This window comes from Brassica napus, unplaced genomic scaffold (genome assembly GCF_020379485.1).
Source record: "Brassica napus cultivar Da-Ae unplaced genomic scaffold, Da-Ae ScsIHWf_61;HRSCAF=101, whole genome shotgun sequence".
In the NCBI taxonomy this organism is placed as follows: domain Eukaryota; kingdom Viridiplantae; phylum Streptophyta; class Magnoliopsida; order Brassicales; family Brassicaceae; genus Brassica; species Brassica napus.
This window is the reverse complement of record NW_026016679.1, coordinates 7,534-34,738: the sequence shown is the minus strand read 5'-3', so window position 1 is coordinate 34,738 and position 27,205 is coordinate 7,534. Positions and strand designations below refer to the sequence as shown.

The 27,205-nt window shown below is 36.0% G+C and overlaps 1 protein-coding gene across 5 annotated transcripts; it reads right to left on the bottom strand.

Moving 5' to 3' along the window:
• Window positions 1-36: 36 nt before the first annotated feature.
• Window positions 37-8,909, bottom strand: LOC106428891 (seco-amyrin synthase). 5 transcript variants are annotated; one of them, XM_048774964.1, is made up of 14 exons: window positions 8,442-8,908; window positions 8,159-8,344; window positions 7,528-7,617; window positions 5,610-5,801; window positions 5,449-5,533; window positions 5,200-5,366; window positions 2,404-2,595; window positions 2,148-2,261; window positions 1,510-1,755; window positions 1,327-1,425; window positions 1,186-1,242; window positions 1,054-1,100; window positions 453-942; window positions 37-306 (listed from the first exon to the last, which is right to left on the bottom strand). In XM_048774964.1, the coding sequence occupies exons 1-14, from the start codon at window positions 8,652-8,654 to the stop codon at window positions 193-195; spliced, it is 2,292 nt and encodes a 763-aa protein (XP_048630921.1). In that variant the 5' UTR covers window positions 8,655-8,908; the 3' UTR covers window positions 37-192. The 5 variants fall into 5 exon arrangements, with proteins under 5 accessions (XP_048630921.1, XP_013725097.2, XP_048630924.1 ...); XM_013869643.3 differs by having other exon boundaries at window positions 8,451-8,907; XM_048774967.1 differs by having other exon boundaries at window positions 8,185-8,344; window positions 8,442-8,902.
• Window positions 8,910-27,205: the final 18,296 nt, after the last annotated feature.

Below are 27,205 nucleotides of genomic sequence, written 5' to 3'. Positions count from 1 at the left end.
ATACGCATGATACTAAATTATGCGAAGAAAATAAAATGTTCGAACCCCATATATATATACATAGATAGAACATAGAGATAGGAAGAATATGTTTTTACATAAATTAAGAATGTTTGACTTTAAGACCAAGATTTCAAAGAAAAAATGTTTACATAGAGAAGAAAAATTTATTTAGAAGGAATACTGAACTGCTCACTGGAGGGCACGTAGAGCCTGCGTGTAATATGTGAGTGCCCAAAGAGTGAAAATGTTCCTATACATAGGATAATGGAGCTTCAGATTTACACTTAACACCCCACTCATTTCCTGAAGAAAAAAAAAAGAGAAAGACCAGAAATTTAAGGAATTAATAAGTCTCTCAAACGTAAATCATATTTATAATCATAAATTCAAAATCTATAGTGGTTATATAATATTCGAAAAAACAAACTCTCATGAATTTAATTAATCACCTCTTGTGGGTAATCTCCGTTATCCAACTGTGAATTGATCAAGACTTTGGCAGCACGATTAACCGGACGTGGATCTCTCTCCATCTGACCACCCAAAATTAAACTTATAAGCGCTTGGCCTGTATTCACAAGATTGGTCTTGTTTCTTCCACTAAGTGGAATGTATCTCCTTTTCGAACAAGAGAGATAACTCTCTCCCCAACCACCTTCCTCGTTTTGTGTCTCAAGAAGGAACCGAACCGCTCTACGGATAGCCTCACAGTCATTGTAAGTCTTACCTGCAGCCACTAGACCTCTTACTGCAAAGAAGGTTCCATAAATGAAACACACGCCCCAGCTTCCATACCAAGAGCCATCCGACATTTGAAGATTCTCCAAGTATTTCACTCCATTCTTTATAAAGTCTTTCACTTGTTCTTTCTTGTATTCAGGAAACTGTTTCACGAACCGAGCAATTGCTACTAGTGCCGACCCAGTGCATTCAACAAACCTAAAGACGGTTTATGCCATAAGTAATATATTTACAAGAAAAAGTGTGATTCTACATATATATATATATATATATATATATATATATATAGATAATTAAGAAATATATTACTCATGCTCCACAACTGCGTCTTTCATAAACTCCACTGGACTAAACCACTGCATTTGATTAATTATGTTTAGGTATTTGTTACACACAATTATTCAATAGTCTTGAAAACATAGAAAATGATATGTAAGAAACCTCTAGCCAAGTTTTCCCAGGTGCTGGTTCCCACGCTGTTACACCTCCATTCTTGCTCTATTAATTTGAATAGAAGAAAAATGTTGATCAATAGAAATTATTTAAGCATATTAATTAATAAGCTAAGTTTATATATATAACCTGAAAATGGAGAATCAAATCGACAGCATCATAGATCCTCTTTACATCCATTTTCTCACCTATGAACTCTAGCGGCATGGTTTCGAACATTAGGCAGCACTACACATGAATATAATTAATCAGCCTCCATGTGTAACTATAAACTAGTTAAGGATAAATTCATGATCAATTAAGAGAAGCCACCTCTAAACTTTCAGCAGTACAATCTGAACCAGGCAATCCTTGGTCTTTGTCAGGAAAATTCCATCCACCTTTTGTAATGTGCCTAAACATTTTGAGATGGTCACCAGGTGGGTTTTCTGTTACCTGAGATTTCTTTAAAAAGTCATATCCTTTGATCAGCGTTGATCGAATAATCTCATCATCGTCATCTGCAGCTAAAAGGACTTGGAGCGAGAAGGATGTATCCCATATTTGACTACCACAAATCTGCTCAAGTAAAACATCAAGCTTAAATTGCTATGGATGAATCATCTAATTTTGATATGCCATACTACTGAGATCTTTTTATATGTAACGGCATTATTATTTGGGGTTTTCAAGTTTTGGCTCTCAAAAGTTGAACACAAATTATACTTGATATTTTATTGAAAAGTCTTTTAAAATGATCATAATTCAGATATTTTTTTGAGTTAATTTAAAGTTACGATAAATGTGACTGGTGGCACGGCACATGTCACGTCTCTCACAAGTCACATGTTAATTTGAGCCCGCCACAGTCAGATATAACCACAGCCACATTCAAATATATTTGTATTCAGTAAAATGATCATCGATCTGTTTATATATGATGACATATTGCCATCCCAAAAAGAACTAACCTGGAATTTCAGACCGTCATCACCAATCCACACAAAATCGTGGAGTCGAGCAAGATGTTTCTTGAAGTAATCACCCTCTGGCTCTTCTACCCAACATGCAAGCATACAAAGCACCTATCAAATATGACCACGAAATTGGTTACAGACTGGATATTTTATGTTTCTTCTCGATTAAATAAAAATCAGACATACGAATATACCCAAAATTAAATGACAAAGGATAAATTCTGAAAAGGGATTATTTTAAGAGTGCAACCTTTGGCACACATCCAGTGGTAAGGTATCGGGTGGATTCATCATGGTAGTGAATGAGTTTCATTGTTGTTTGAAGAGCTCTTTGCCTTATGATTTTGTTGAAAGGCCAACGGTTTAGGATGTTATCAGAGAACATATGGACACTTTTCCAAAACAAATCTTGTAGATATGATTGTTGATTGTATTTATCTTCCTGCACTCAGTTACACCAACATTGTGATACATATCCATTTATTGTAATCAATAAACATGTTTTTAAAAATTAACCGGCATTGTGTTGGATGTAGTTAACTAGGAAACAAAGATTTGTATTTTAATTTTTAAATGAAGTATGCGTTTGTTCCGTGAGATTTGCATTATTTTTCTTTTTACTAATTACGTCCTATATACTGGACTTATAAACAAACACTAGATTTTGTCCCGCGCTTGAAAGCACGAGTTCTTTTGTTATAAATTTTTTTGATATGAATTAGTATTTTGTGATTGTTTTACATTATTATGTTATAAATTCTAATTATATAAAATAATTAATTTTCTTAAACATATATATAATTTATAAATTATTTTATTTGGAATTATGTATAAATCTTATGTAATTCTCTCTTATGCATGGACATTTTACATAAACCCCGAAAAACCAAACCAAAATTAACTCGAAAATACGTATTATTTTGGAAATGTGGGTCTCTGTTCGCGTCTGAGATCTACCCGAAACCCGTTTGGGAGCCAAAGTACCCAAAATGTTTGCGTATATTAGATAGATTTTTTGTATTTTGGATATGTTTTTGGTATACATATATTTTTGAATTTTTGGTTTGAATTTCCGGTTATAGTTTTGGATTTCGAGTAAAAATTCAAATTTTAAAAATATATTTTTGGGTATTCAGATACTTTTTTTTTTTTGACAGCAAAAAAACATTCACAGACTCATATAGACTCTGTAAACCAAGGTGGTAACTCTGAATCCATGTGTACGACGAAAGACGGTTGTTGCCGAGCACTACGTGCCAAACTATCCGCCCTTATGTTCTCCGCCCTAGGTACATGAACAATATCTGAGTTGACGAAACTTCTTCTCAAAAGCTTAATATCTTCCAGGTAGCTTTCAAATGCTGACCATTCTTCTGGTTCCGAAACCATCTTCACCAATTGAGAATAATCCGTTGCAAACGTAACCTGAAACTGTCTTAAATTTCTCATGCATTCCATTGCCCAAATTAATGCCTCCATCTCCGAATGAAGCGGTGAAATACATGCCCTTACATTCCTTGCCCCTAGTAAACCATCATACCCTGGTAATGTACTGAGCCAACCTTGCCCTGAAAATAGATCCTTATCTTTCCATGAACCATCTGTGAAGCACCATCTTCCTATGGTTCCTAAGTTAGGCCTGACCTGTATTTCATGTGCACACCCGTTGTTACTAACTTGTGCCTCCGCCCAAAGTGTTGATTCTACTTCTGCTAGTCGAAGTGTTTCCCTGGGATCAATATCAAGATTACTGAATACTTTATTGTTCCGACCCTTCCAAATATACCATAATATCCATGCAAACTGATGATCCTCCATCTTTGGATTAACTCTCCAAAATAGATGGTCCATATTAGCAAAAAGAGAGCCAATAGGGAAAAAGTTCGGGTTTGATGGGATTTTAGAAAGTGCCCAGACTTGACGAGCTGGGGGACATTCAAAAAACACATGGTTTATTGATTCCTCTGTATCGCCACACCGTGCACAGCAAGTATCTCCTTGTATTCCTCTTGCTTTTAGATTTTTCGTTACCGCTATACAACCTGATATCAACTGCCATAAAAAATGTTTTAACTTTGGAGGACACCTCACTTTCCAGCAAAAAGCTTTGAGTATATCAACATTGGGACCATAAAATTCTGGTGGTTTTTCCTTATCAGGATAAATCCTTTCCACTTGGTACCCTGATTGTACCGTGTATTTTCCATTCTTGGTGAAATGCCATCCATTCCTATCCTCCATCCGATTTCTACAATTTTGGGTATTCTTTTGTTCCTTGGGTCAGATTTCAGATAAAATTTTAGGTCTTTTGAGTATTTTTTAGATTTTTGGGTTTTTGTTTAGATTTTTAGATATTTTTCGTGTTTTGAGTATTTTTATGTTTATCGAGTATTATTTGAGTCATAAATATCTGAATAGATCCATACCCGTTACGTACAAAAAAATAACAGATATTTTATAGGTATTTGAATTATGGAGCCGAAACCATCCAGATCCGAAAGAAACCGATCCGAACCCAAATAATTTTTTTTTAAATACCTAATTAGGTCTAAAAACCCCCGACCTAGCAAAATTCATTGATTCATTTTATGAAATTTTGGGTGGAAGTATTCTTGAGGTTTGATCAATAATGTTTAATAAGACATGGCTCATTTACATTTTAAAAGTTGATCTCGTAAGAAAATTTTGATGTAATGGAAGATGATGGTATATATAATAATGACCTCTACGTATTGAAACTTCGGTGCCGTTTATATATGTTAAATTGAAGGAAGTTGATTTAAGTAAAATAATCATTTGAAACATTCTATATATGTACTCATGATCTTATTAAAGTGAGTGAGATTTATTTAAACGTTAGAGAATATTATATGGTTGCTATATAATAGGGGATAATTAATAATATTTAGTTGTATATAATAGGTTGGACTAAAATATAAATAGATGCAACAAACTTTTGTAAGTAGATTTTTTAGAACTCCTTCCCTTTTAATAGTATTGATTTGCACCGTAACATGTTATTCCAGTTTGTTTGACAAAGACTCACTTTTGCGCATAGGTTTTGGGCTTGGCTCCAAACGATTTGGGCATAAGGGTGTAGATAAAGCTCTTCACGGAGCTGTAGAATGAGAGGTGTTGGTGTAGCTACAAATTTTTTACCGTACAGGTATGACAATGCCATAAAACTCTCCCTAAAATAAATCCACACGGTACCTGCACATATAAAATACCAAACAAACTGCGAGTCAATCTCATCATATGAAGAAAAATAAATAAAGCCGCCGCAAAATTCAACCTCCATTAATAGGAGAAAAAGAAGGGAGCATCCAGAACTCGGGTGGTATAGATTTGCAGCCAGACCAATCGTACACTCCAAGAACCTAGTAAATTAGCAAGATTTAGGGTAAATCTCCATGATGATAATTATCTTTTGGTGATTTAGTTCAGTAAGTGTACCGAAAGCCAAACTTTTCCAAACAAGGGGGTATAAGTAGCACCACCATGGTCGAGAATCCATTTACGAGCCATTGCACAAGTACTTCCTTGTTCTGGTTCTACTCCTAGAATCCGTAGGCAGATGTAGTTGAGGACCGTGCTTAGCATACAACTGTCGCTCTCTATGTCTATTCCCCACCCACCATCTACGTTCTACAAAATTCTACTATAGTCATGTATGGTATTGATATATATGTATATATTCAAGCATATGTCTTAGGATATTCTAAGTTGAAGTGGATATGATTGGGATATTTGTGAAAAGAACCCAACCTAAATCATTTCACCTAAACTTTGTAACAAAAATAAAGGTGAAGCATACTCCAACAAAACAAATAAATACCCAAGTCCTGTTGGGAGTTGGGACGAACTTGTCTAATGGCTAAAACTTTTTGACATCACCTAATAGAGATCTCAAAAGTCATAGATTCAATTTCTGTTAAAGAAATCTAATATCCTATATAATCTAATATAACATGATATGAGTTTTGCAGTACGAAAAAGAACATATTTCAACGAAAAAATAAAAACCTTAAGAAAAACTTTTAAACATAAATTGAAAAGTGAAAACTAACGTGAATGTTATATCACTTGATTTTAGCTACTATGTTTTATATTTTTTTTAATCAAAATACCAAATATATTTTTAATAGAACTATATCGTGTTTGGCTTCATTTCCAAACTCTGTTCTGAAGATCCGGTTCTTGACACATTGATGCACAAGCATCTACAATATATATGTATTTGAAATATGGGTTTCAGAATAACATGATACAATTTTCTTGTTCAAACATCGTTATTGGCAATTCTTTAATCGAAATTCGCTAAATTTATGGTAAAATTAATAGTATATTTGACGTAGCTGAATCTAGATAATTGCCATGAATCTTGTTTAGTCTGTGATATCTAAGAATCTGATCTTTTAATTTAGGGTTCTAATTTTTATCTACCATAAAAAAGATATATGTTACACCACTAATTAGAAATTTAACAAAATATCTTAAATTTATTCATAGATGATATTTTTCTTAACAGAAAACAATATAAATCTAAACAATAAGATTTGATGTGTTGAACAAAAAATAATTCATGTAAAAGCCAAATATGTTTATATTATGCAATTATTATTTTTTTACCATTTTAAATCTAAGCCAGATTTTATAGTAAAAACAAAAAAAACTAAACTAAAATATAATACATTAAATAAATATATTTTCAAAATATAATATTAGCTAATTTAATTTTATCACATAAAATATTTCTAGAATACAAACTTTTTAAATAAACATAGAAAATTTGTAATGATTTATATAAAAATAATGTTTAAAAGTAAAATTTTAATCTGATGTTACATTTTTAAATGAATAAAATAAATAAATTGTGAATATATGATTACTAAAATCTCATAAAAATAGATTTCAATATATATAAAATTTTGAAAAAATATTTGTGTACATAAATTAAAATATTTTATATTTTAATAAATATTTTTTTAAACAAATATATATCCACATTGCGGGTTCGACTCTAGTTAATAATAATGTCTTATTAGATTCGTTGAGATCCACCGATCTACAAAAACAAGCTATAAAAAAATGATCCAAAATCTTCTTCTCAGTTCTTAACAAAATACCAGTATTAAATTGAATAAGAAATAAGATTACAAAAAACTTTTATATATGAAAACTCCTACAATTAGATAAACACCAAACACCTAATGATATATTATAAACCTCTTTTAAAATAACTAAAATAATTATACAAATAAATTTAATAGAAACGGACAGGTATAACGTTTTGATGATGATACGTTTGAAAGTTCGTATTACACAGTTAGTATCTCTATAAAGTTTGGAAGTAATGTCAAACACGTTATACCTGATGGTTATACATGTAACGTAGAAACTCTTTGCGATGCTCCACGGTGAAGATTTCTTCCAGGTGTCCAGTTATGTATAAGCATATGAACTATTGTTTTTCCCCCGTTCATTGAACAACACCAACATCATTAGAAATTAAAAACCAATAATGTTCAAAAAAAAAAAAAAAAAAAAATTAAAAACCAATACAGAAAATATGATTAATATATAATATTTATACCAAACCTCAATGTTCAATATTTGATACTAAATGTTATTATATATATATATTTTTTAAAAATATTTAATTACGAATATTGTTTTAAAATTTTAATAAGATATATTTGATTATTTTACTTTTAGTCTTTTAACTCATTAAATAAAAATTATTATTTGAACTAAAGATAATACATTTTTTTTGTTAAACAATTAAAGATAATACATAAAATTTAAGAAATTTGTAATATACGTGAATTTAAGAAATTAGATGCATTGCCAGTCCAATAAGTGTTTCCACATTTAATAAGAAATCCCGGTGAAAACGGGACTACTGATTTCCTTTTTGCTAACTATTGATTCCTTTTTTGTTAAAAAAAAAAACATAATAGGTATTGAAACGTTATAAACTGTTTGGAGAAAGAGGAGCTTACGAATGGGGAGTTCAAGAACATGATACCAGAGTTCTCAGCAGGCCAGTGTCCATCCTTAGCCTGCAACGCCGCGAGATAGAGTATTCCTCTTCTCATCGCCGTCTTGGCATCTTCATATGTTATTTTTTCCGCGTCCTCTACTCTCACTCGCGGGATCTTTTGCTCAAACTTCTTCTCACTCAAAAACTTGAGTCCAAATGAAGTCGAATTAAAAAAAAAAAAATGAAGTCGAATTATTAGTACTACTAGTAGTATATGTTTACAATAAAAAAGAATCGATTACCTCACTCACCTGTATACGCCATAGGAGATCGCCATTGGTTTTGAAACGTGACCGGTTGAGCGAGAAATTCCGGCGAGCTTGTTCCATCTCAGCGAATTCGGCGGGAGAGCCTGCTTCTGCATCAAACTCCCAAGTCTGTCTGCCCACGTAGTTGTTGGTGCTGAACAAGTGATGATCATCTTTAGCCGCCGCTCCGATCCTCAGCCTCCACATATTATATGTTATCAGTATTCTCTTATGTGCTCACCAATTACGATTCAATAACTTCGCGCGTAACTAGATTTTTGAACACATGTGGCAAATGACTGATATAATACAATGGCGGAGCTAGCATAGAACCAAGGTATATGACTCATGTGAAAAGAAAAGTTCCCTCTATTTTGTAAAACAAATCTGAGGTAATTAGCTTACTGACCGTTATAAAACACATTTGTTATCAAACTGACCCATGTAAACGAATATTCTGCCTCCGCCATGATAATACATGTGTTGGAAAATGCATTAGGCATGAGTCAGACAATGGGATCTAACAAATTATCAATTAATCTGAAATAAATCACAAATAATTTTTTAATTTTTATTTTACAATAATAGATTTTACACTTGATTATTTATAGAATGTCAAAAGTTTTAGAAATTATTTGTTAACCAAATTATACAATATGTTTAATATTCGAAATATACTGATCTAAATCAACGTTAAAAGATGTACGCGTATAAACTAATACATGACTTAACATTTTTACCAAAGGAAAAAAAAATTAATACATTCAAGTCATAGCTAAAGCAAATTAAAAGAAGATATAAGTGAAATAGAAGTTAATGATATACAGTGAATTTTACCCACTTTTAACCATGACATATGAGTATTTTAGAGTATATTATATAGGTTTTGAGTATGTTTTAGAGTGTTTCCAGGTTCATGTACGTTTTGGAGAATTTTGTTGATTTTAGAGCCTTTTGAAACATTTTGAGATACTAAACTGCACATACGGTTAAATATTTAGATATGACCTTCCCATAATGCGATTGAGCTGATATTTTGACACAAGATAGAAATTTGAGTTAACTTACCATTGCAACCAGAAGTTATGCTCGTTTTACTGAATAATAGTATGTCTGCCTCGCGAGACAAAACTGTAGAGGAGATGAATGAATGTCAATTGACGGTGAACCCTTGGTGTGGATCGACGGTGATGCCATAAAGCGGGAAAAGCCTATTTCATGACTAATTTAAGCCCATAAGTTATCATAAGTTACCATAATACCTTTGGACGACTCATAACCCTACTTATGTGTTTTCTAAACGATTGTTGACGGCTGCGCTTTCTATTATTCTATTATATTATTTTCTCTTAGGTTTGGAGAGAAGATCAATTCTCCTTCAGAGATTGATTGAAACTCCATTGGTTTTATCATTGATTTCTTATCTATTATATTATTCAGACTATGATTTGTGTTATTGTTTCCATGTCTGAGTAATTCACCTGTTAGGTTTAGGGTTCAAATAGGTTATGAAAGTTTAGCCAAAAATATAGAATTGCTAAATTGTCAATGATATCCATCAATAGAATTGTTCTTACTGCTTGTGTTCTAGAGTCGCAAACTAGAACCATGAATTTAGATAATTAGGCGCACGTGACAGCATGGTATTTTATATGAATTGATTCTCAGTGAACTATGATTGCTAGAAACAAACGACAGTTTATCTAGGAAAACTAGTGAACACATTCAAACTTGATCGCTAAAGCTTGCAAGAAGGAATATCGATCGACAACCCTATAGATGTATCGATCGACGTTAAGAAAGGTGTATCAATCGACTATCTCTACATATTATCGATCGACACTTTCTCAAGATGGACAAACGATAGTTGAGATCTTAGATCTAGACAATAGATAATCCAAACAAACGGAAGTTAATAGATTATTACTTAAGTTTGAGTTCTAGAATATCCTTCATGCAACTTTAGTCTCTATACTATTATAATCATTATTACCTGAATAGAAACTCTAAGTCTAGTTATTTCTCTTGATTTCTTGCAACCTCAACCAATCGAACAACTATCTTGTTCACCATGCTTTTATTTATCTAATACTTAATGAATTGTTTGCCTAGCTTAACCTTTATCTCTAAAGTTTATTGTGTGTCCTAGCTCTCTGTGGATTCGATCTCTAAGTAATACAATTGAATCTCTTATTTGAGAGAGTAAAAATCACTCTTTATGGTAATTTGACTGATATCAAATTTGGCGCCATTGTTGCGGAGCTTTGATCGATGTTAGACTTGATTAGTAGGTTTAGTGTTGGGATCGAAAACGGTTACGACGAAATTAACATCCAAACCTCCGCGAAATACAAGTATGAGTCTCTCGCCGCGACAAATTGTGCTTGGTCAAAAGAATGTCGCGACATATGTTCTCGAGATAAGATTTTGTTCAAATCCCGTTTGGATCAAACATAAGCTGTCCTAAGGTAACAGAAACGTATCTAAGCCAGCCACGGATAGGTTCGAATATGACGATCGAAACGCGGACAAACCAAACTCTGTCACTATGCAACTATCGCACATGCACATTGCCCGGTCAATGCGAAGCGACCGAGCTCGAGCTAAGCTCGGTCGCTACGTAGCGACCGATCATCCGTCCCGCTCGGTCGCTACGTAGCGACCCAGCTTGAGCCAAGTTTGGTCACTACGTAGCGATCGAGCATCTGTCCCGCTCGGTCGCAACATAGCGACCGAGCTCGAGCCAAGATCGATCGCTACGTAGCGACCGAGCTCGAGTCAAGCTCGATCGCTACTTACCGACCGAGTGTGCATTTCTTTCGGTCTCTACGTAGCGACCGAGCTCTTCCGAAACGTCGATACGACACGATTCCATGCATTCTCGTCTACCCTTCGATGTTGTTTCCTGAAGACCGTAGCGAACCCATTTCATGTTTTCCACCATTCGAGGTCATCAATCAAATTTTACGATAAAAACCGCGGAAAGATCGATTTTATCGAAAGAAGTCGTAATAAACGCTTCATGTCGAAAGACGGCCCAAAGGAACCTAAGACATGACTCAAAGCCCACCTCACGATTTCTTAACCAGCAGCCCGTAAACCGTGGGACGGTTTACGCTTGGTTCACAAGGAAAGATAAATGTCAAGTTTCCTCGGATAAATACAAAATTTTGAAGATAATTACGAAGATCGGGAAAAATAGAATATCTCTATTTTTAGGCTATGACGGCTTAAGGACAGAAAGGGAAAAGCGTAAACCGACCTAGGAGCGAGTATATAAGGAGTCCTAGGCGAGAGACATAAAGAGAGAGCTTTTGACAGCAAACTTAGCACTTATAGCAATTGGACAACTTTCCGTTTTTGTTATTTCGAGCTACGACTCAATTAGGTTTAGCCGTCTTAGGGTTGCTAGAACTAGGAATCTCGCCGACAGCTCTCGAGCCCAGACTTCTACCTTGTTGTAAATGCTCAGACGCAAATTCAGAATAAGACTTCTCTTTGCTCTCTTTTTACGATTTTTATACTTTGTCGTTGTTATCTCGTGTTCTGATTGCTTAGCGTGTGGTAGTGGCATATATCCGGGACCTCTGGGAAACTAGGGTTCTCCTACTTTCCTAATTTAAACGAAAATCGACGGTTCAAATTTTGGTTCCCACATTTAGTCTAGGTTTTATTTACTGTTTTAAATTACTCACCAAATTTTATTCTTGTTTTTCAGGTACATGCCCAGTAGTACCAGAAGCATCAAGGACAAATTCAGACCCAACACGTTTGGAATGCAAGATCCACAAAGAGAAGCGTGCAGCATCGACGGACACCAACTCTTCTTCGTCGATCGACATTTGTGAGCGAGCGACGATCAACACTTCAACTCGAGCGTCGATCGATACCAAACCGCGAACAGACAACATGGGCGCAACTCTTGTGCTTGCAAGGAAAGATAATGAAGACCTGTATGACTCCGAGGGTCATCTTTATAATGCAGCAGGTCAGAAAGTAGATGCACAGGGGGCTGTAATCCTTGAAGCATCTGCTGCTACTGAGGTTTATAGAGTTCTTTGACAGAGAACGATAGCAAAACTGATCAGGCCTAGATAGTTCTATACCAACAGGTCTACGATTTAACCTCTAGCAATCTAGGGAATTGATATGAAACCCACTTACTTCTCTTATGTGGATCAACACCCTTTTCATGGTCTTCCTCATGAAAATCCTTTGGACCATATTGAGACACTAGAAGAATTTTTTTGGGCATCCAAGAGCAAAGACTACATCATCTGTAAGCTGTTCAAATATTTTCTTTTTGGGAATGCGGTTAGTTGGCTGAAGCTCCTACCACTAGGATCTCTCATTATCTGGAGTGATGTCAGGAGTGCATTAAGACAAGGACCCCAGTGGAAGCTAAGAAATTCATTGAGAACTTGGTATCAAGCAAAAGTACCAGGAGTCTGGATATGCACATGATGAAATCAGCTGCAATGGATGGTGACAAAATCCCTGAGGCCGACATTGGTTCTGTACATGAAGTCTCATTGGTAAAACATGCTGTAGAGAAGGATGAGAATCATGACCATATTCAGAGGATGGAATTTATGATGGAAAAGATCCTGAAATTCAGCAGAAGATGAGTGACCAATTAAACCTGAAGTTGTATTTTGTCTACAAGGAGATGACTAGAAAAATTGACGCCTTGGACACCCATGTCATGACGCTCGATACCCAAGTTTCTCAGACTACAGAAGCTATGAAGATACAAGAAGCTCTTGTTAAAGGAAAAGCTGTAGAAAGTGAGAGGTACCAGGTTGATGACATTTTAAATAATGACTTTGGAAAAGTAGACGAGCATGAGAAGCTGGAAGAAGAACCTTTTCTAGTCGAAAGTTCCATGTCCATTGGCAGTTCACATTGGTGTCGACTGACACCATCAGCCGAGCATCGATCGACATTTTTAGCTGAGCACCGATCAACACTATCGTTTGGGCATCGATCGACACCCACTGAAGAGTACGTAGGAATAGTGAGAATCCAACGACATTCAGAATTTTCTGCTCGACACCCACATCCTCCCATCCCATATAGTTTTAAAACGGACGATATCAATCGACATTATCACGACGTAATCGATCGATAACAAGAGAGGAGCACCGAGCGACATCAGCAGGCAAGCAGCGATAAACAACTGCCTATGACATGTCAAGTGCGTTTACTAGACCTCGAAGCACACCGCTTGAATGCAACTTGGAACCCATCTCAGACATCATTTTGTTTACGGACAGCAGAAAAGAGCAATCAACAACCTGCATATGCACCAGGGCAAGAGCAATTGACTCTAGCTGAAACCTGTTTCGTTGAGAGTGTCGATCGACGACATCAACCAAGTGTCGGTCGACACCAAATGGATGGACACGAACCTGTCATGGAACGACAGGCAACGAAAGAAAGAATTTCAATTGAGAAGAGAACGAAATCTAGAAAACCCTATATTCCCAATAACCTCTGGAGAGAAGTTCAAAAAGTGAAATTTAATGGATTTCACAAGAGGGTGAAGAGGGTTCCTAAGGATATGTCTTTCGAGGTTGCCTTTCATAAGTATAGACATGTTAATTTATTTTTAGAGAGCAGAGAGACTGATAAGTACATTGAGCTGCTATACAACAAGGTCAGCTGTAAACCCAAGAGGGCACTAAATAATGAACAAGATCCTGGAAAGTTCTTGATTCCGTGTTGTATACATAGCCATAATTTTCCAAACGCCCTGTACTGGATTTGCAGTCAACATCATGGCCATAGACACTGCTAAACTATTAGAACTAAAGATGGAATCTTTTCAAGATAGTTTCACTTTCGTGGATAACTCCAAAGCAAAGTCAGCATGCATGATCAAGAATGTTAAGGTGGAGATAGGGGAATGCATTATCACTGTGGACTTTCATGTTGTGGATATCAAATCAGGCAAGACTTCTCTACTTCTTTTTGGAAGAGCTTTCATGGCTACAGTGGTGGGCAGTTTGTGATCTCAAAAAGAATAAGATGTGCCTGATTAATGTTGATGAAACTGTCTTCTATGATCCCGTGGAGAAGAAGAAAAGTGAGGAGTTCATTTCATGCATAGAGATGTTTGAAGATCTAGCACCTCCAGCCAATTCAAATTGCGAGCCTGCAAAACCAGCTTCACCATCGGTCGACATTCAGCCTTCAGCATAGGGTGACAGGCTACCTATAGGATTGATCGACACTCAGCTATCCGCATCAGTCGACACCCTCCAAATTTTAAAACAAACCGGGACTGAAAAGTCTAAGTCTGGGAGAAGGACCAAGAAGATGAAGAAGAAAAAGAAATGGAATGAAGATTCAGATTTCATGTCACTAGTCCCTTGGCAATGTAAAGAGGAAAGTCTTGAGTATAAAGTGCGCTGTAGAGGAGGTCCATAACTTTTTACCAAGGTCAGAGTGCTATGTGATTCAAAGCTGAGACTAAAAGGGCAAGCTTCTGCAAGGACTTTTGTCAGCAACATCAACAAGATGAGGAAGAGAGACACTCAGACTTGTTTTGGAGCATGTTCATATTCTCATCCAGACTAAATCAGACCTCCATAAAGTTAACCAAACGACTAAAAATAAGCACTGAGTGGGAGGCAACCCACTGTTAGGTAAGTTTTCATTATTAATATTTATGTTATACTGATTTCGCAATTATTTATTTCAGAAAAAAGACGAAGAATGAAAGCACTGTAGCAGCGTCACTGTAGCAGCATCACTGTAGCATCGATCGATGCTGTAGCAAAGATACTGTTCATCAGCAAAAAAAATAACCGAGGAATAGAGTTGATATACCAGCAGCGACCAACACCAGATTATTATCGGTCGACACCACTTCACGAGCATTGTGCGGCACCTGATCAATATCGCTGTCGACAGAGCATCAAGGGAATCGATCGATCGCCACTTAACTGTGTCGACCGACGCTCACCATCAGCGAGAAGGCATACCAATTTTCCTTATTAAATTTAGTTCTTATGATTTATTTTCTCATCAATCTTGGCATGCATAACATGGGGGATAGTGTTGTAAGTCTGGGGGAGATATTACTTATATGGTGTTTTATTTTGAGCTTTAGTTTTATGAGTTTTTATTGAGTTTTATAGAGTCAAGAAGAGGATGATGAAATTTTTCAATTTTACTTATTATCTAACCACTCTCTAGCACCATTCTTTGAGTTTATTGACTGCAGGGTGTACTGAATGGAAATGCCAAAGTGGATCACCTGCCAATAACATCCACGGTAGCTGAAAAAGTTTGAAGGAACCGAAGTTGACTTCCAACCTTAATCAATTCAACTTGCTTGTCCTGGAGCTTGGTATACATTGGATCGAATTCTTCTTTCAGGTCTGAAAGGTATGTCTGTAAACTTTTGGATTCCTTCTCTCCTCTCTTTGACATCCTGAAAGAAAGAAAAAGAAAAGATTGAGATGATTTCTTGAGATGCAGAGGAGTAGGTACATTTCCGATGACCCTACTATTCTAATTCAAAGGAATGATCGATCACACGTCGTTGGAAGCGAGGGGTAGGTACATTACTGATGGCCCCACTATTCCCCTACACTTTCCCAAGAAAAGAAAAAGAAAAAAAAAAGAAAAAAAAAAGATAATAAGAATCGAAAAGAAGATGGATAAGATGGACTGCATGAGCATCATTGTTTATTGGATTTGAGATAAAAGGATTCAGAGAAGAGAGATATAGGGAGAAAAAAAACCATAATAGGACTACCTGTTTATTCAAATATCTACTGGAGTAAGAGTCCATGTGTCCCTTGATAGATTCTCCCAAGATTTAGCCTACACATTTATAAGCATAAATGAAGTCAGTAGAGGGGTATGGTAGGTTGAATCAGCTGAGCTGTAGGCTGGATGGTTTGGTTGATAAGCTAAGGTTTAATACATGAAGTGCCTCTAAAGTTAGCACTAATCTGATGTGGCTTGCAACATTGCAGAGGTGAAAGTAGTAAGTTTAAAATTGTGTGAGTCCCCAAGTTTTTCAAACCTCTTTCATAGGACTACTCTATATTTTGCTTGAAGACAAGCAAAAAAGTAAATATGGGGGAGTTGATATACTATGGATTTTACCCACTTTTATCCATGGTATATGATTATTTTAGAGTATATTATATGATTTTGGAGTATTGTTAGAGTGTTTTCAGGTTCATGTACGTTTTGGAAAACTTCGGTGATTTTGGAGTCTTTTGGAGCCTTTTGAGCTGCATCACTGCACAGACGTGTCAGATTTTTAGGTATGGATGGAGACTTTAAAATGGTGTGACTGCGCTTGACACAAGATAGATATTTGGGTTAATTTTCCAATGCTACCCGTTTGAGGTCAATCTAACGGTTAGATCATAAGTTATGCTCGTTTTACTGAAGAGTGGTACGTCTACCTCGGGAAACGGAGTTGTCGAGGAGATGAATGAATGCCGATCGACGGTGAACTCTTGATGTCGATCGACGGTGATGCCAGAACGCGGACCGAGCCTATTTCATGACCAACTTAAGCCCATAAGTTACCACAAGTTACCATAATACTGTTGGATGACTCAGAACCCTACTTATGTGTTTTCTAAAACATTGTTGACGGCTATGCTTTCTGTTATTCTATTCTATTATTTTCTCTTAGGTTTGGAGAGAAGATCAATTCTCCTTCATAGATTGATTGAAACTCCATTGGTTTTATCATTGATTTCTTCTCTATTATATTATTCAGAATATGATTTGTGTTATTGCTTCCATGTTTGAGTAATTCACTTGTTAGGTTTAGGATTCAAATAGGTTATGAAAGATTAGCCAAAAATATTGAATTTCTAAGTTCTTAGTGATATCCATCAATAGAATTGTTCTTACTGCTAGTGTTCTAGAGTCGCGATCTAGAACCCTGAATTTAGATAAGTAGGCGCACGTGACATCATGGTTTTTTTTATCTTAATTGATTCTCATTGAACTATGATTGCTAGAAACAAACGACATTTTATCTAGGAAAACTAGTGAACACATTCAAACATGATCGCTAAAGCTTGCTAGAAGGAACATCGATCGAAAACCCTATATGTGTATCGATCGACACTTTCTCAAGATCGACAAACGATAGTTGAGATCTTAGATCTATACAATAGATAATCCAAAAAAATGGAAGTTGATAGATTATTATTTAAGTTTGAGTTCTAGAATATCATGCATGCAACTTTAGTCTCTATACTATTATAATCATGATTACTTGAATAGAAACCCTAAGTCTGGTTATTTTTCTTTATTGCTTACAACTTCAACCAATCAAACAACTGCCTTGTACACCATGCTTTCATTTATTTAATGCTTTATGAATTGTTTGCCTAGCTTAACTTTGATCTCTAAAGTCTATTGTGTGCCCTAGATCTCTGTGGATTCGATCCCTAAGTACTACAATTGAACTTCTTATTTGACAGAGTCAAAATCTCTCTTTAGGGTAATTTGAGTGATATCAGTTAAGCGATATGAAGTTTTTATCAGAAAAATATGTTAAAGACATCATTAAAACATGTTTTTAGTTCAAATAACTACACCAAGAAAACATCCGTAAAACGAGTAACATTTACGAGGAATTATGGTTGTCGTATTTTACGTAATGAAACATTTACGTGAAAAAAGAAATTCGTCATAAAGTCAAAGTAACTTTATGAGAACAATTTGTCTAAAACACTTGTAATTTTACAACTTTAAAGAAAAAAATAAAGTTTCATCGTAAAATCGTCGTAAAAATAAGAAACGTGATAAGGACTATTGCTTATTCTAAGTCATAGTAGTATAAAAGTGTCAATTCAATCCGAAGAGATAATGTAGCAAAGAGAATGCAAGTAAATGATTAATCTAAGTTCAATCAAGGTAATTAACTAATTTCAATTCAAGAACCAAACAAACAAGAACAATATCTAAAGCTTTCAATCAAATGATAAGGTAGAACCCATAGGCTTAAGGTAATTGGTACAAGGTAATTGTACAAGGTAATTAGTCTCTAAGTCAAGGTGTTAACTTTAAGCAATCAAAATTCCTATAGATCTAGAACACTAATAAAGATCAATCGTTTTCCAAGGAAGAGACCCCTATGCAATCATGAACTATATATAATTCTCATTGGTTTAAATCAATCAAACATGTATTATATTCAAGTGTACTAACTATCCATCAATCCTAACATCAAATCCATTTGGTTATTCAAGCTAGAGTATTATTAAGTTCAGTCAAGCATTTTAACAAACACTTTCAAGGTATAAGACTTGAAAAATTATTCAGTTGTTTGTTATTATCATCAATCTATCAGGAGAATGAGACTTGAAGGAAAATTACAGCCATTAAAGACTAAATACAATTATTTGGTTTCTTAAAAAAGTCTCGGTGGAAAGAGGCATGAGGATTAAAGGAACAGTTACGACTCAGAGTATTCTCTGATTGACTATTAGTGAAGCTCAAATTTTTATATAGAAACCATCTGTTTTATGCTTGGGGTCAAAAACGGTCACGGCGGAATTAACATTTGAATGTCGTAAAAATCAGCATGAACATTTTTACGAAAAGTAACATTCGTAAAGAAATCTTTACATGCGGTGAAATCTTGCACTGATCTCGGTTGATTCATCGAAACTAAACACCCATAATCCAAGAACACGTTCATGGAACATCGGTAAAGGATCCAAACAACGAGCCCTTGGTCGGTCACTACGTAGCAACCGGCTCCGCGAACGAGTCGGTCGCTACGTAGCGACCAACCAAGCCATATTGACCAATCCGCGAACGAGTCGGTCGCGATCGCTACGTAGGGACCGATCCGCAAACGAGTCGGTCGCTACGTAGCTACCGACCAATCCACTCGGTCGGTTGCTACGTAGCGACTTATTAAGCCATTCGTTTGGTCACTACGTAGCAACCGATCCATCGCGGACCTGATCGCTACGTAGCGACCGAACTGTTTCAGACATCGGGTACGACCCAAAACCTTGCATTCTCGTCTGTTCCTCAATGCTAGTTCCCGAGTACCGCAGCCATATCATTCCTCACATCATTCCGATCAAAGTTACCGTCGAAACTTTGCGATAAGAACCGTGAGAGTTTGTTTTTATCGAAAAGAAAATTGTAACAAACGTTTCATGTCGAAAGACGGCCCAACGAGGTCTAAAATGCGACTACCAGCCCACTTACGATTCTTTAAGAATGAGCCCATAGATACTATGACTGTTTATGTTTTTATTTTATAAAATAAAATAAAAAATAAGTTTCCGCAGAGAAAATGTTAAGTTTCCGCGGATAAATATGACGATCGGAAAAAATGGAATATCTCCATTTTTTAAGACGGCTTAAGGGCAGCAAGGAAAAAGTTAAAACCAACCTTAGTGGAGTATATAAGGAGTCCTAGGCGAGAGGCAAAAAATGAGAACTCTCGGCATTTAGAAACTTTGAGGCATTATTCTTGACATGCTTTATTTTTAGAATGAAAAATGGAATAATAAATTGAATGAAATTTTATTTTATTTTTGTGTTTTATTATTTTAAAATAAAATATGCAATAGTACATTGGAGATGCTCTAATAGCCTCATAGCCTTAATTTCTATGTAGGACTAATTGTCCCAACTATTTAAGTTTTATGTTAGAAGGTTGTGGCTGCTTATCGACTTATTGGTGGGACTATTCCACATGTATTGTAATACGTATTGGTGGGACTGTTCCACATGTATTGTAATACGGTTAAAACAAAAAGACTTTAATTATGTCACAATCTATTCCTGTCAATTTAAATTAAATATCATTTATGGTCTGAATATAATTTTAAATTTTTTTCTTTTTATTTTTGATTAAATAAGAAATTAAATTTTATAGTCAAATAAGAAAAAAAATACTAACCATTTAATTATTTTTTATTTGTGTGAAATTTTTAAACATTACCTTATTTATAAAGGAAAGAGTATAAAATAGAATTATCTGATGACTTTCTTAAATGTAATTCCTAGATGTTATTATATAATATCTTAAAATAGTTTCTTTTTTAGATATATAGCAAAACATTTTAGATAATCTAGTTTATATTTTGTTATTTTATTTTAAGAACACATAAAATCATCAATCATGTCCTAAGATATTTGGTTGCTTAAAGATCCGAAACGGTTGGGATATCAAAAGGTCTATTAATGATGGAAGAATGAAGAATGGCGATATTAATAGTTGGATCGAATCCAAACATCCTGGACCACTCAGGTGTTTCACATGGGATAATTTAGGGATGGATCCTAAAAATTAATTATGATGTGTATGATTAGACGTTGGAGGGTTCGCCTACCGCCCAAGTAGCAGCTAAACCCTGTTTTGGCTCACCGCATCAGTTACCTTCATTATTTATATTAGCGTTTCATCTTTTATCTGGTTTTTGAAAAAAAAAAATACAATTGATTTATCTAGTTTTTTTTGCTAAAAATTTGATTTATCTAGTTTGGGTATGCTAGTGTTGGGTGATCAGGAGCTGGGAGATCAGGAGTTGGGTGATCAGAATTTGGGTGTTCAGGAACAGAATGATCCAGTTGATGAGGTGACTGGGAAGGTACCAGAAAATAAGAGCGGGGAGGAGCCAAATGATGAGAAGGCGTCGAAGAAGAAGGAGATGAAGCAAGAGGCTGCGACGGCAGGGGGGGCCAAGAAACGTGTGGGGCTCGCCTTTGCATCTCCCCGTAAGAAGCTTTTGGCGAAGGTGGCTGCGAAACAGGGGGACAAGGCTAGGAAAGGCCCGCCTAAGGCATAGAACCCAGTCGTGTAAGGGGTCTGCAGTTTTTTTATTTTATCTTGAATAATGTTGGATTCAGTTATGAAATCCGGTAGAATCGAGTCTGGTCCTAGTGGTTTAATTTTTATGTCTTTCAGTTCATCTATCTTTAAGTTTGGTTATTTCTGTGGCATGGTATGGTCGTGTCATAGTTATAATGTGTTCTTCATAGTATGCGTGTGGTCTAAGGGTTTTAATAAACGTTTTTCTCATTGGTATCAGTATGGTTTTGATATGCTATTGGCTTATACATATCTTGCAATCTGCTTTGGTATGATCTTTATTGTTTTATTGCTAGGATTGGGTGATAAGGTGATCACAAGGTCTAAGGATGACCGTAAGGTGTTACTGGTATTATCTCATATTGGTTTCCTTCTAGAATCGCTTATTAATGCAAGCAAAAGGTATAGGGATGTTTATCATATGTTGCTGACTTCCGTTAGTCAAAACAGGGTCATGGCCTCACTTGGGTTTAGCCTAGTTGACGCAAGGAGCTCGGGTAGTTTGTTTATTGTTCTGGTATACTATGAGTACGTGTTCGTTATTTGTTTATGGAGCTATAAGGAATTGGCCTTTTGGAGCTTATGGTCTACGTTAGCAAGCGGTTTATCATATCTCATTATTGATCTGATTATTTGGTTGATTATAATTTTTGGTTTGGTTAGGCTCTGCTTGGCTGCTCACGTGTATGGTGGAGATGGCTTGATTTGGAGGATCCATAATGTTTGGTTATTATTGGTGTTAAAAGTTTGCAGGGCATTTGGGCCTTTGATGTACGCGGTGATTTTTGTACGGATGTTTCGATCAAGTAGACATACTATGATCAAGCGGTTCAGTTTCCTAATATTGTTTTTTGTGGAATCATGAAAATTTTAAGTTGGAATTGTCAAGGTTTGGGCAGCCATTGGACTTTCAGTTATCTACGGGAAATTTGGTCAAAACATAAACCCACTTTTCTCTTTCTATCAGAGACAAAGCAACAATTTGAATTTGTGCAATCGGTTCAGTTTCATTTTGGTTATAGTCATCTTCATACGGTTGATCCCCGGGGTAGAAGTGGGGGTCTAGCACTTTTCTATGATTCATCCTATAAGGTTACCATTCTGTCATCAAATAATCGTATTATCGATGTAGAGACAGAATATGAAGGGAAACGGATTTTTATATCTTTTATTTATGGGGAACCAAATCAAAATCTGCGAGATCATGTCTGGGAGAAAGTAACTCGAATTGGTATAGCTCGCGATGAACCATGGTTTATTATTGGGGATCTAAATGAGATTTCAGGGAATCATGAAAAGGAAGGAGGGGTTCTGAGGCATGCAGATACCTTTATATCTTTTAATAATATGATTGAGAATTGTGGTTTACTAGAGTTCCCAAGTTTAGGAAATACTTTATCATGGAGTGGGAGGAGGAATAAAAAAGTGGTAAAGTGTCGGTTAGATCGGGCATTAGGAAATAATGAGTGGCACAATTTGTTTCCATGTTCCTTTGTAGAATATTTGAGAATGGTTGGGTCGGATCATAGACCCATTGTGGCATCTATTGAGAATAAAAAACTAAAATTTCGTCGGCAGTTCCGTTTTGATAAGAGATGGATTGGAGAAGAAGGTCTTATGGAGTCTATTACGAGAGGCTGGAATTCGAGATATAGACAGGGAGATGTAGGTATTGTTGAAAAGATCCATAATTGTAGGCATGAGATTTCGGTTTGGAGAAAAGCTAATCCACCGTATGGAAAGGATAAAATAATTACATTACAAAAGGCTCTTGAAGAAATTCAGAATGATTTTTCCAAAACAAATGATGAGGTTCTGGAGGTTTCTAGAAAACTACAGGAAGCATACCGGGATGAGGAACAATATTGGGAACAGAAGAGTAGGACGAAATGGCATACTTGCGGTGATCGGAATACGAAATTTTACCATGCTCTTACTAAACAAAGAAGGATTCAGAATAGGATTACTGGATTGTATAATGAAGACGGAAATTGGGTTAATTCCGAATCCAAGGTTGAGGAAGTCGCAGTTAAATATTTTATGGATTTGTTCCATACTTCATCCCCAGAGGATTTCGATAGTTTTTTAGAGGAAGTTCCTACCTCAATAACGGATTCTCAAAATCGGAAACTAATGGCTGAGGCTACGGAAGAAGAGGTTAAAGCTGCTCTCTTCATGATGCATCCAGAAAAAGCTCCTGGGCCTGACGGAATGACTGCACTTTTCTATCAACAATCCTGGTCAATCATCAAAGAGGATGTGGTGAATATGGTTAATAATTTCATTAATTCAGGAAATTTCGATGATAAATTAAATATGACAAATATCTGTCTTATTCCCAAAACGGCGAGACCTAACCGGATGACTGAACTCCGGCCAATTAGTTTATGTAATGTTGGATATAAGATTATTTCAAAGGTATTGTGTCAGCGGCTAAAAGGTTTATTACCAAAGCTGATTTCGGAAACTCAGTCTGCGTTTGTGTCGGGAAGATTAATTTCGGATAATATCCTCATTGCCCAGGAAATGTTCCACGGTCTCCGTACAAATAAAGCATGTAAAGATAAATTTTTAGCAATCAAGACGGATATGAGTAAGGCTTATGATAGAGTTGAGTGGCCTTTTGTCAAGCGACTACTTTTGAAGATGGGTTTCTCTAGTGATTGGGTGGCTTTGATGATGCAATGCATCTCTTCCGTTAATTACAAGGTTCTCTTGAATGGGCAGCCGAAAGGGCATATTGTCCCAGAGAGAGGTTTAAGACAAGGAGATCCGTTGTCTCCGTATTTATTTATTTTATGCACTGAGGCCCTTATAGCAAATATTAAGAAGGAGGAACGAGAGAAACGACTAACGGGTTTGAAAATCGCGCGCGGCAGCCCGCATATCTCTCATCTTTTATTTGCGGATGATAGTTTATTCTTTTGTAAGGCTACTAAGGAGGAGTGTGGTGTAATTTTAAAACTGCTTAAAGACTACGAGGCAGTTTCGGGTCAACAAATTAACTTTCAGAAATCATCAGTACAATTTGGTCACAAGGTTCCGGACAATATAAGATTGGAAATTCACAATATTCTGGGTATTACTAATTTGGGTGGGATGAGCAATTATTTGGGTATTCCGGAAAGTCTTGGGGGGTCCAAAATACAAATTTTTGGTTACCTAAATGACCGAGTAAATAATAAAGTTAATGGCTGGACAGTTCGGTTTCTCACAAGAGGGGGAAAGGAAGTTTTGATCAAATCAGTGGCTACACCGATGCCAACACATGTAATGTCATGTTTCAGGCTTCCTAAAGGAGTGACTAAGAAAATAACGAGCACCCTCTCTCATTTCTGGTGGGGTGGTAGTGGTAATAAAAAAGGAATTCATTGGCTTTCTTGGGATAAAGTGTGTACCCCTAAGGAGGAGGGGGGGCTGAGTTTTAGAGATCTTCAAGATTTTAATACAGCTCTGTTGGCTAAATAATTCTGGCGGTTAATAGATAAACCAGATTGTTTGTTTTCAAAAGTTTTTAAAGGACGTTATTATCGGAATACCGATCCTTTGGACGATCACAGATCATATTCATCCTCTTATGGATGGAGAAGCATCTGCTCAGCTAGATCTCTGGTTAAAAAAGGGCTAATCAAAAGAGTGAGAACAGGACAATCTATCTCTGTATGGACAGATCCGTGGATCCCCGCTCCTCGCCCGAGGTCAGCAATACCAAAAACAAATACTCAATTTTTAAATCCTTCATTAAAGGTGGAACATTTCATTAATCCGATTGACTGCTCCTGGAATGTAGATTTGCTTAATGCTTATATACATGCTGATGATGTGAAACTCATTAGAGGTTTAGCAGTAAGTAGATCCTACAAACTAGATACAGTGGGATGGAGTTTTACGGAGTCTGGTAAATATTCGGTTAAATCAGGTTTCAGAACTGAATCTTTATATCCAGATAGAGTGCATAGGAGTATTTGCTATGGACCAACTGTTAAACCGTTATTAGCCTTTTCTTGGAAACTGAAGTGTCCTCCAAAATTGAGACATTTTGTGTGGCAATTTCTTTCTGGCACATTACCAGTTTCAAAGAATCTTACAACTCGAGGGATTGTTTGTGATACACGATGTAGTATGTGTGGGGCAGAAGAGGAATCAACTAACCATGTACTCTTCGAGTGTCCCCCAGCTTTACAAACATGGGCACTTTCTAGGATTCCTTCCTCTCCAGCGATCTTTCTATTGTCGTCCATTTTCACTAATATGGATTATCTATTTTGGAGACTACCAAAGGAGGAGGATCTAAATTATTTTCCATGGATATTGTGGTATATTTGGAAGGCTAGGAATGATAAGATTTATTCAAATAAGGATGGCAATCCACAGGAGATATTGCGGTTGGCCGAGGTGGAAAGTAAGCTATGGATGGAGGCACAGTTAACCGTGAATGACCCTAGGGAGAATTCATATAATGGGAGTTTACAACAATCTGCGGATTTAGACCTGGAAGTTTCTAGAGTTTGTTATATTGACGGAGCTTGGAAAGAGGAAGACATATTTACGGGACAAGGTTGGTTTTGCAGAAAGAGTGGATCGACTGATGTCATGATGGGGGCAATGAATCTTCGTAGAAGTTTGTCACCCTTGCATGCTGAGTTTGAAGCACTAATCTGGGCAATGGAATGCATGAAGACCCTCCAATTTTCTGACGTAGTGTTTGCAACGGATTGTTCTCAGCTGGTGAAGATGGTGTCGACACCTGATGAATGGCCTGCTTTCTCTACACATATAGAAGAATTCAATCGCAGTAAGACTTTCTTCCTTCAATTCCGGATCAGACATATCCTTAGAGCACAAAATACCTTGGCGGACAAGCTTGCACGCGGTGCGAGGAGTTCTCCTTCAGCTTTGCTTTATGTCGATTCAATCCCACCGGTTTGGCTTGCTAGACCGGTTGGAGTTTCTAGTTAGTTTTTAGTTGATGTTGTCAAAAAAAAAAAATCTAGTTGCATTAAATTCTTGATTGCATGCTTATAGTGTGCTTAATAGCATGATTAACCCGGATTCTTAATTTGAGGTTCTTAAATTCATGATTTGACATATTTTTTTTTTACATTTTTCGGTTTAAAACCAGCTCCTAGAGCATGTTTAATAAGGGGTTCTTAGGGTGTAGTTCTTATATTTCGCTAAAAACCCTACCCTAATAACCCTCACTAAACATGCTCTTATATTTCTTATTTAAAAGACGATTCTTAGATTTTTTTAGTTAAAAGTTAAGAAACGGTTCTTAGGCGAAGCTAAAAACCCCACCGTAAGAACTCGAATTATTCATGGTGTAATATGTTTTATTTTTTGAAAGCATAGTGTGCCTAATAGGTTTCACACAAAACAAAATCTTTCTACCCTACGCACATAAGATATCCTTTATACCATATGTTTTAACCAAGTTGAAGTCTCACAATTTCATTGTCAAGTCCATGTTATATCCTATAGGCATCTGATCCATATTCTTGTTTAATTATTTGGGTTAAAATTCGATGGTATAAACAAAAGAGAAAAAAATAAAAGAGAGGAAAAATTAAGAGTGACTCAATTTATAAAGATAACGAATGTTACTTTATTCTTAAATTGTATTCACTATATATCTGATGTGAATAGATGTTTGAGAATGAAAGAGTGGGTGATTGGTAAGTGAGGTGAGTACTGTCCAAAGCTCATTTTTGTCTACATTCACTTTAGTGTACCAATCATGCTTTAAGAAAAAAATTAAAACTATAGCCATAAATCTACGACTACTATTCTCAAGCCAAAAAATAAAAACCAGAGCATTTTTGTATTTGTAAGAAACCTTGAATAACAATTTTGAGCGCTTATATTGAAGTATCTAATAGAGTTTTTGTTGGGAGGGGTCTATTCTCCTACGAAGAATTACGTTAATGTG

Bases quoted from the DNA above. Each gene is read 5' to 3' on its own strand.
- LOC106428891 (XM_048774964.1), bottom strand. From the start codon at position 8,654: ATGTGGAGGCTGAGGATCGGAGCGGCGGCTAAAGATGATCATCACTTG. The intron at 5,802-7,527 runs GTATAACGTGTT...AGAATTTTGTAG, and splicing joins GTTACATGTATAACCATCAG to AACGTAGATGGTGGGTGGGG. The intron at 1,426-1,509 runs GTGGCTTCTCTT...ATTCATGTGTAG, and splicing joins GTACTGCTGAAAGTTTAGAG to TGCTGCCTAATGTTCGAAAC.